This window comes from Enoplosus armatus, chromosome 10, assembly GCF_043641665.1.
Source record: "Enoplosus armatus isolate fEnoArm2 chromosome 10, fEnoArm2.hap1, whole genome shotgun sequence".
Taxonomy (NCBI): domain Eukaryota; kingdom Metazoa; phylum Chordata; class Actinopteri; order Centrarchiformes; family Enoplosidae; genus Enoplosus; species Enoplosus armatus.
In genome coordinates this window covers 7,474,772-7,485,822 of record NC_092189.1, presented here as the reverse complement: position 1 = coordinate 7,485,822, position 11,051 = coordinate 7,474,772, and the positions used below count along the sequence as shown (strand labels likewise).

Below are 11,051 nucleotides of genomic sequence, written 5' to 3'. Positions count from 1 at the left end.
CAAAACGCACCTTCACACTGTCGCTATCTCTCTCTCCTCTCTCCCTCTCTCTATCCTCCTCTCCTTGGCTCCCTCCTTTTTTTTCTCTCTCCTCCCTGCCTCCCCTCCTCTTGCGTCTGTTTGATCGCGCTGTCAGAGGAGCAAAGTGGCGTGGTCTATTTCACTTGGCGTTTAGTTGCGCGTGTGTTTCTCAAAGTAAACAAAAGATGCGACATGTGGAAGGAAAAGGGGAGCTGTCAGCATCCAGGGTTAGCTGCACCTCATGTCAGCGACTCCAGAAGAAAAAGACAGGGGGGAAGCAGCGGCTATGAAGATGAACAACGTGCGCGCGATGAAAGGGGGAGCGCAGGATGAGAAGCTGCACTGAGTTGGCGACAGTCCCCCGGATCAAGGTGCAGCTGACAGAAACGCAAGCAAAATGTCAGTTTCTGCAACAAACAGTCCACAGCAAGAAAGAAAACCAGGGAGATGAAAACACGCTTCACCCTCCTTCGCTCTTTATTTACAAAGTCTTCCCCTCTGCTCAGATGAAGGAAGCGGAAGATTACGCGCAATTAAGAGGCAGTCCCGGGCAACGGCGGCTCCGCTCCTCGTCAGCTCCTGCTCCTCGTCAGCTCCTGCTCGGGTGACTTGCGCTCTATTCTTCCCTGAGGAATCACTTTGGACCATCTCTGGGATGCCAAACAGGAGAGAACTAGTAGGTGATGGAGGCGTGGTCTACGAGACGAGCGGGAACGCCCCCAAACACAGTTAATAACACGGACAATCAGCTGTCCACCAACCCGACCAGCAAGCTGCCCGCCCGCCTGCCTGCTGTCCCCGCCTCGTCGCACGCAGTGTCCCGCCCCAGCCACTTAGCCAGAAGCTGTGCTCGGCTTGTGTGTGCGCGCTGTGTCTTACTGTGCATGTGTTTGGAGCTGGCAATTAATGTATTCACGACTATCAAACATCATCTGAGGGGGGGGGGGGGCATTAGTTTAATCCATGCAGTTCGCCCACTGAGACTAAAGGGCAGAGCAGGAGGAGACCCGGGCAGCTCGTAACATCCATCGTCCGTGTGCTGCGTTGACACCTGAGCTGCAGCTCTGAAAATGTGCCCGCATCTGTCTGAAAAACAAGACGAAACAGAATCCGATCCAGTTCTTGCACAGAGCATCGGACGAAACACATTTCTGTCTCGTTATTATGTGACCAAAAAAAAGTGCAAGAGAGGAAGCAATTTGAGGGAATAGCTGCACCGCTTGTGGACAGATTTAATTGTGTTTACTCAAATTAGTTCAACATGAACGAGTGAACATCCGTATTTGAATTTCCCACATCGTGCACGAGGCTTTCCAAATTAACCTGCTTTGAAAACACACACACACACACACACACACAGCAATGACTTCATTTGAGCATTAACAATGAAATAGAAGTGATGTATTTTCTCGTGAGAACTGAATCAGCTGTGTGGAGCAGTGTAGGCGCTCATTCAGAGTATCAACTCCGGCAGATTATGAGCTTAAGAAAGTTTCAGCTCACCAAAAAGCCTGGCAGCCGCTGCGCACTTTTTTTTCTGTTACGGCCCGATGGTTTGAAATTAGCTTTGATTAGATGCATTACATAAATCTTGCGGGACTAAGTGCTGAATCCAACATAAATATGAGGATTACAGCTAAACTGTGCTGGGTCCCGCTGTCCAAAAAGAATTGCAATCAGTCTAAAATAACTGCTCAAAAACACAACATAAAAAAAAAAGAAAAAAGAAAATGAAATAAATATTTGCATGGTTGCTCACAGAACCGTGAAACTGCACAGTAGGCTCACATGCATGAAAACTGCACAGCCAAGAGCAGCTTGCAGAAAGTGGGGATGTTACAGCTCTCCTGGTCCCCCCCCCCCCTCCATCATTACAGTCATTTCCAAATTGTCAAATTGAATTGTCTGGGGGCCATCTGTTCAATAAGTCCTGTTTGGTTCATTATAATGAAATGGGAAGAATGAGTGAGTCGTTTTGTTTTTTTCTATCAGGGGGGCATCTTTGAAAATTAAGATTTTATCAAGAATTGATGAAATGAATCAGTTTGACACGTTGGTGTTGTTGGGATCACAAGTTTAGCAAAGCTGCACAATTAGAAGCCTCAGAAAAATAGTAATATAAGATGATAAAGATGAACAAACGCACTATTTTGCACAATACAATTATAATGTTTATTCTAATAATCTAAAGCGAGTTTTACTTTCCTCTTCGCATTTCTTTGAGTGACATTTATCTGCTGTGCAGCCAGCAGACTCAGACACAAGCGTCTCAGCCAGTTGCGGAGTCTGATAAATGCCATAAACGGTCAAGGTTGGACACCACACCCCCGAAATCATCTCATCATTGTCTATAGCTGTTTATTTATGTCTCCTGCTGTGGGAGGAGAAATGTGAGCACCCCACCACGTGAGTACACGACACAATAAATAGTGATAAATAAAAGCAACGTGAGATAAAATGTCTCTCGCGCTCACACTGCCTCACTTTTACGCACACATACACACGCTGAACACACACTCGTTCAGAGCTATCCTTCAGCACATTTGTTTGATTGTGGCCGGCTCTCTCGCCATGATCTGTCTGCCTTGCTCGGCATGCGGGCCAGCGCGAACACACGAGGCCCCTGGGGTGGCATATATTTATATCCCCTAGCCCCAACACACACTGTTAGCCCAAATATCACCGTCTCAGTGTCCAAAAACAGAGATGTCAGTTGGGGCCCGATGATCCAGCCATGTTAATACAGTGATTCACTGACTCCATGGCACCCAGGCATCAAGGTTTGCAAAATATCTCGGGCCATTACGCACAGGCAGGAATGCGCACGCCATGTAAACGATGTAAAAGTGTGTGTGTGTGTGTGTGTGTGTGTGTGTGTGTGTGTGTGTATACGACTTCTACTCAAGTGTCCACATATGGGAGGGCTATTAAAAATCCCCTGCGTTATAACTCTATTAGACATTTTGAAGTAAGTGATCAGAAAGGAGTTGTAGGCGCTGGCGTCCTCCTCCTGTACAACCACCAGATGTTCTCGTAAATCAAAAGGTTGGGCTGATGATAATAACGGCCTGATTGAATTGAAGACTCATAAAAATGACTAGTTGTAAAAAAAGAGCAGGCATATGCTTATGAGAATGGGCCTTATGTCTAACAATATGCTCTCTAGTCGACATAAAAGAAGGCAAATATAGATATTAACCATTTAAATATGTAGACAAAACACCAGCAGCATGTAACGTCCTTGATGCTTATATAAAAGCAATGTTATCATTAACGTGTATACTTAAATAGTGAAAAACATGCATGGAAATGTTTCACCGCTACTAAACTGAAAGGAAAAAAGCAGATTTGAAGATGAAACAATAAAAAATAGTTAGCACTACTTGTAATAAATAACAACTCGTAATAACTTGTTTTTAATTTCCCACTTTCTGTGCAGCACATCTTCCTAATGATGACCTCACCCACTTCAGGTGACTCTAAGACCTGTCAAGCAGAAAGCCTAGTCACTGTGTTTGGTGCAATATTGCCATCTAGTGGCTGTAAAAAGGACGTTGCATGACTAAATGTACAATATTTTGTGTTCTCAAATGTGGCACTTGCATAGTAAGTGGAATGCAGATAAAAGCCATCTGTCCGAATTGCTGTTTCTCTGCGCCCATTAATTAACATGGTCAGCAAATGTGGACAAGGTCAATGAGAGTGTGGATTCATGAGAACAAGTTGTGAATGTAATTGATCTTGTAGGCAACATCGGAAGATAAACTGTTGGAATAAATCATGTGGATTCAGTTTGAATCTGTTGTTGTCTGAAAGAGGGGATTTACCAGGTCCTTTCAAACTTTGGTTCTCGTTCTGGATGAATACATGTCTTTGTTTTGAGTGGAGTTTTTAAATTAATGATGTGAATGTTCAGTTTTTGTGGGGAAAGTGTAATATTCACTGACCGCACAGGACCACTTCTCTATTTGATGTCTGAGTAGGAAGAAACTTCAGATATGTGTTTAATTCCAAAATGACTAAAACATGGGATTTTTTTTAATCCATACTAAATGTGATTTAATTATAACAATATTTATATTGTTTTTAATGAAAAATTGATACAATTTCATACACTCTAAGATTTCTAAGGTTCCCAACCTCTCTGGCTTGTGAGCCATTAAAATGAAGCAGTATCTAATTGCAGCTCCTCCTCACCAGTTGTCTGTGAGTTGTGACTGCGGTTCAGCCATTTCTTTGTTGTATTAAATAATTATGTATTTCTGCCATGACGAATCAGGCTTACGTAAATTTGGAAATACATAGGTCACAGTGTGCTAACCCGTTTCATGCTATTCTTCATAAATTGATATAAAAAGTACAGAGATGCGCATGACTTGACTGGGAACGCTGGGTGAGTGGCTGAAAATCCTTTATTGTTTTGGTTAATTATCTTAAAACATTTGTGAAAATTCAAACAAAACAAAAAAAAAAAACAGTTGACTTGCTTAATATGTTCACATTTCTCATATTTGTAAAAACATGTCATGGTCAGGCCTTGTTTTGCTTCTTTGTGTGAAGTTTTGCTCAGTGCCACAACATAACACCATAAAGCTATTATGTTATTTCTAAAAATAACTTCTCTCCCTAGTTTCATGCTCCAGACTTAAAGGAGCAAAAAAAATAAATAGCTCGGCCACAATCCCTAACATTACTTCTGTTCAGCTATTCAACAACTAAGTGACATTATCAGGGATTGGAATTCATTGAACATTTAGTATTGATGGCTGTGCAAAACAATCAAAACACTTTCATTTCATTTGTACCCTCTGACCTCTATTAATCAGACACATATTCCAGTCAAATCATGTGACTCATGTGAGACAAGCTGCACACAATACATCATGAAAGGTCATGGCTGACTTACCAGTACTCATAATGTACAATGGTACATGGTGAGCTTTGTCTTGAGACATCATATGCTCATGTCAATGGGTTGCTGCTTGTAATGGCTCATAGAAGCATTTTTCAAAATTAAGATGATCCCATTTAACACACTGTAAACTAGAACTGAAGCGATTAGTTGATTAATCTATTATCATTTCAGTAATATTTCAAGAGAAAGAAAGAGGAGAAAACAATTGTCAGATTAATCAATAATGAAAATAATTGTTAGTTGCTGCCCCTCTGTAAACCAACCAATACATATTTTAACTATATAACATCCGAACTCAACATACAGCTAAATGACATTGCACTTATCAGCTGCATGATCTGTCATTTGAACAAGGAGAATTATGGACGTACTGATACAGATGCACTAAGATTGAATGTTTCAACAGTGCCACACCCCATGCATTACAACAGTTACAGTAGATCACGTTGTTCCTCAAGTTGATTTTTCGTACAGGGGGAAGGGGAAAGACAAAAGCAGAAACATTTCCCAAAAATGTGTCAAGTGCCTTCTGTAACATAAAGCACACCACTATGAAATCAAAAGGTCAGGGGTGTCAGGTTTAATACATGTGGTATGTCGGCCCCTGAAAGTTCTTACGTCACTCAACCTCTTCTGCTTTTTATGAAAGGGAAATGAGGAGAAGGTTCACCGCGACCTCCTGACCAGTAAAGCTACAGACCAATACTGGGAAGACTGGCTTACTGTTCTGTAGGTGTGATGTTGTTTGTTTGGGCTTTTCTTACATGTGACGTGGAATTTCGGTAATAAATAAATTTGTGTATCCACTTCGCTAATAACTGCACCGGAATTTTAGGTTGTTTGGATCTGCTTTCTCGTTCTGGAGGGCGATTAGTTCCTATAAAATAATAACGATTGTGCATTCAACTAAAAGTTGAACATGGGATTTAATATGTGGGGAAAAAGATGTAATTATCTGTTATCAGAGATAAAACACCACACATTTGGACCACAGAGCAATATTTCTCATTTTATTTGTGCCTTAATTTACGTTAACCACTGAATTATTTAGTTCAGTTTAGCATAGTTTAAAGTTTGATTGTCTCACAACTTTGCTGACATTTTAAGTCTTACAGGCCACTTAGGGCGTGTATGCACTATCTAGAGCAGAAGTTCCTGACCCGGGGCTCAGGACCCAGTCATGGAAGAAGTACTGAGATCTTTTTCTTCAGTAAAGGTAACAATACAACAATGAAAAAATACTCCATAGTCCAGCATTCAAAATCGTACTTATGTAAAGATACTTCAGATTGGTAGGAAAACGTACTTAAAGTATCAAAAGTAAAAGTGCTCATTATGTAAAATGGCCCCAATGATATACATATTATTGGAATATTATTACTGATTCACTGCTGTAAATGTGAGCAGCATTTTAATGCATTCAAGGTAGAGCTATTTTTAACAGCTTGTGCAGATGGGAAGTCTAATCTATAACGGTGCATATTTTATAAACTGATATATATGTTGAAATATGTTTCACTCATATGATATTGATCTGAGAAGCAACTAGTAACTACAGCTGTCAAATAAATGTAATGGAGTAAAAAGTACAATATTTCCCTTGGAAATGCAGTGGAGCAGGAGTATAATGTAGGAAAAAAATAAAAAAAGTACTTAAAGATACTTAGTTACAGAGAAATGTGACAGGTCACACATTGATGAGGTTGAGGGGAATAACAATGAAAAATATTGCTGTTACACACAAAAATATGCTCCAGATTTACTGTAATTTTTGCTTTTTTTCTTGTATAATTCTAGACAATCTCTAAAAAAACAACCCGAGCATATAAAATCATTCTTTGGTTGAACTTCTCACTGTGATGCCAGATGCTGCCAGTGATAAATAAGACTTTCACCAGCACTGGACTCATGTACCATCATGCTGTTAGTGAACCGGCTGAGTAATGCAGACACTTCCTCTACTGTCACGGGAAAAACTTACTGGTACTGAAGATGCCAGCGGTGACTGGTGGTGTTAACTAATAGCAAACACATCTGCCCTTTTGTGGTTTAAGGTTAATACTGTGATTGAGAAAGCATATTGAGGAACTCTGTCTGAGGGCTCAGTTTTCAAATCACTGTATGTAGTTCAGGGATCCTAATTTGACAGAAAATGTTTGAGTTTTGTGGTTTGTCAGCTGATCCAATGTAAAATTTTGTTGTTTACGCCTCAATGTTTTATAATGCAAAGCAGATGCAGAATGATAGAGACATTTTGATTTCGCCGCATGTCCACAGTTGCACCCAGGAGGTGGAAAAGACAGCCGGAGAGAGACGGGAAGGGGACACACCACAGAAACGACGTTTCTTGGAATGTAACAGAGGAAATACCACACGTGCCATATCTTCTTCCAGAGAACAGGCGACAGACAACACACCTCAAAGCTAAGCGACAGTCCAGTGATTGGTTCCAGCGTGAGGAGGACGAGAGTTTCTAGCAAAAGCTACACTCTCACTTAACTGGTTAGGCAAAAGCCATGAAACTGAAAGCGGATCACTTTTTCCCCAGTTGTTTGTTGGTCAAATACAAACAATTATTGAGGTTTCTGTGCTTTAATAAAAAAGGGTACAGGGAAGGTACAAACCTTGTTAAAGGTGATATGAAAAGTTTCAATAGAGACTTCAGGAGAGACTTTGATAATATTCCCATTCAATTTAAAAAAAAATCTTTTCTTCTAATTACAAGGATGAAGCTGTTGAACTGTGAAACAAATGAACACCCAATATTCAGTTAAAGGACGCGTGAGGTATTAGACAGGAAGCACAGAAGATTGTGTTAAATTTCATTTTATTTCTTCACTTATTAAGAGTAGTTACATACTGCAAACACCACGATACAAGACAATACAAATATAAATATATAAAAGCTTATAAATAAATTTTTTTTTTCCAGTTTTGGGATTCTCTTTTTTCTGTTACGCTCATTTTTGGTTTTGCCGACATTTGTTCTTCTTCTTCTTCTTCAATCTGTAATGGAATACAAACAATAAGGAAATTAATTTTACTAATTTTATCAAGCAAGCAAAAAAACAAAACAAAAACTTATTCTTAACAGAAGTTATAACCATGTCTACATAATGTGAGTTCCTGAGATCTAGATAGATGCCAGAGAGGGCATCTCCCACTTTACTCCACTGGGAGGCACTGACCTTAAGTGGCTCCACTCGCTCCACTGTGAGTTACAGAAAGCGTCCTTAGCTCGGACACAGACGTCCGTAGCCTTGTGCTTGACTTCAAAATGACAGTCTGTAGAGTTGACTGTCAAGGTCTACGAAATAAAAATAAAGTACATCACATTACTCACATCATGCTAAATTTACCCTTTCTTGTGATTTTTTTTGTGTGCAGTACTTTTATGGCTTGTGGGATTTGTAACTCTGACATTTCTTTATCATTTTCACTCTTTTTAAATAAAAATCAGTAGGGTCGTCTCACCTTTGTGTCTCCCAAGTCAGTGCACGGGTTATCACATCTTCTGAATCTCCTCTTGAGCTGTGCAATCTGGAAAGTGAGGGGGAAGTAGGAGAAGGGACTGGTCCAGGAACTCGGGTAACTCCACTTTACCATCGTAGTATTGACTTTTGTAACGTTCACCATGTCAGGTTTCACTATCGAGCGTGACAGAAAAAGATGAGAGAGATTAAAACAAAGTAAATAAATACTGAGTCACATACAGAAAGAGGAATGTCTCACCTATCGCTGACAGATAAAAGTGTCTCGAGTACTTCTCCATCAGGAAGTGCTTAGTCCTCACGTAGACAGTGAAGATGATCTGCTGGCGCTCCTCAGCGTAGGGGCAGTGCTGCTTGTCCAGGCACAAGATCCTGCGTCCGCTGTTGTCCACTGAACAGCTGAAGTTACTTTGACCTGAAGAGCATGTCCAATGCTGACCGCTGGTATCCACATGACACTCGGCATCGGTGTCATCGTCAGAAACACTGCATGAAATAGCAAAAAAATATATGTCTTTTTATTCAGACGACACACTGATTTTGTAGTTTTGGCTTTGATTTTCATTCCAAGAAGCTGTAACAACTTCTCATGGACAAACAAGTGAAGGAGCAGTCACTGATAAAAGTACTGCAGGAGCAAAACAAATATCATTCAAGAGCATTTACAGCTGTATTATTTTTACATGACATCTGATCCCAAGACATGACCTTGATCCCTAAATGACATTAAAAAAAAGCACTTTGTTATGTTTCCTCTCATGAGGAGGTATTTATGGGTGTCGCTGTGTAGTCTCAGCTCTGACATGAGTCTGAAAGCTGTGTTGTTATTGGAGCGCGAAACAGAAAACATCTCAGCAGTTTGTGAGCTTACCGTCGAGCTTTGATAAATGCTACTTTGCCAACGCGCCATTTGTGCCAGGTCCAGGAGCAGTGGAACTCTCCGTTGTAATTTTGAGCAGAGCAATTTAAATAATCCTCTAATGGGAAAAGGCCCATGCACATGCAGAGATGGGAACACAAAAAAACAAACAAGAGGCAATTTGTCAGTTGAAATACTTTAAAGTGTAACCAATTGTAGCTGTTGGCAATTTTTTTAAATTTATACCCTACCTTGTTCAGTTTTCACAAGAATCTTCCTCCTGCTGGTTTTTTCCTTTTGGATCAGGACCACAGTGTGATTGAGGAGTGATCCGTCCTTGCTGTGGCAGGTGTAGTTGCCCCCTCCCAGGCTTTCCTCCAGCTGCACCAGATATGAGTTTCCTCTCTGGGCTTGCTCCTCTCCGTTCTTCCTCCAAAAAATACCCTGACTCACGTCTCTCCTCGTAAGCTCCTCTGGCGACTCCAGGCAGCTCAGGGGCTGCTGGCCCACAGTGCCGTCCACCTCCACAACCAAAACTAAAAAAATAAATAAATAAAAATAAAAAAACACATTGAAAGAGGTTAATGAAGAATTGTTTGAACTTGGAGTGAGAAGTGTTTTTTCATAGAGATCAGACATACTGTGAGGCAGCAGAGTCCAGTGGTCCATGGGATTTTGGCAACTGACCTGCAGAAAAACGCAGACGATGCTGAAGACAAACAACTTCATCTGAATGACAAAGAGAAGACAGAGAGGGAGAAAGTGAGGTGGTGACAGTGATGTGAAGAACATGAAGAAAGAAAAATTAGGGAAATAACAAATGAACAAAATCTGTGTCTTGAATACACATTTTGAGTTAATAAAACAAAAGCCATAAAATTGCTGTTGTAATTAGTCAATATAATAATTTAAGTCCATAAAGTCAACATTACAAAAACATGGAAATTATTTAAATAAATAAAACCAAACCAAAATAAAAGCAACACAACACAAAATCTCAACAACCCAAAGTGCAGGCTAAAACCACAGCTTAGACAATGAGTATGCCTACCTTTCTGACAAAATCACACAGCCATTTAAATCAGTATATTCTGTATACATCAAGACACATTTTAAACTCACCACAATATACCAAAGTTGTAAAGAACCACTAGCTATGTTTTTATCCTTGTGAACTTCAAACAAACAAACTCCAAAAACGTCATCATTAATAAAATGATATACAGAAAGGAAAACTAGATCGAAATCTTCAGTAATTGTTTTCATGAGACTGACATAAAACATATCAGAGTAGAACCATTTAATTCATAACACTTGGATGGCGCTAATCGCATGTTTCTACATTTTATTTACATCAGAAATTAATGTTAAACCTGCAGCTACACCAGTGACAGTGGGTCCATCTCACATATTTTCTATTAATAAAATCACAAACAAATTAACGTAGTAAATCAGTCAAAAGTCATCTTACCTTGACATGAATTCCCGGAATGAATGGCGACTGTGCGATTGTGAGGCGACTTTTATGTGAGTGGCATGCTGACATTTCAGGGACAAACTTCCCCACATCGCCTCGGAAAGGCGTCTAAAAAGTCCAAAGAAACTTCGCTTTCTAAGCCCGGAGTCTTCACGAACAGAGGTAGCTTCTTCATTCAGCCACCTTTCACTCACTTCCACTTGGGTGCCTCGCTGGCTAATGGCAGCAATTCACATTTTAGGGGTACTTTGGGGTATTTGCACCCTTTATTATTAACGTTGTTTGCTA

The 11,051-nt window shown here is 40.3% G+C and overlaps 1 protein-coding gene across 1 annotated transcript; it reads right to left on the bottom strand.

The window, feature by feature from the left end:
• Positions 1 to 7,791: 7,791 nt before the first annotated feature.
• Positions 7,792 to 10,843, bottom strand: il12ba (interleukin 12Ba). Its single transcript, XM_070913375.1, has 8 exons — positions 10,758 to 10,843; positions 9,928 to 10,015; positions 9,538 to 9,822; positions 9,299 to 9,404; positions 8,669 to 8,913; positions 8,411 to 8,583; positions 8,125 to 8,243; positions 7,792 to 7,942 (listed from the first exon to the last, which is right to left on the bottom strand). The coding sequence occupies exons 1-8, from the start codon at positions 10,830 to 10,832 to the stop codon at positions 7,897 to 7,899; spliced, it is 1,137 nt and encodes a 378-aa protein (XP_070769476.1). The 5' UTR covers positions 10,833 to 10,843; the 3' UTR covers positions 7,792 to 7,896.
• Between the last annotated feature and the right edge of the window lie 208 nt (positions 10,844 to 11,051).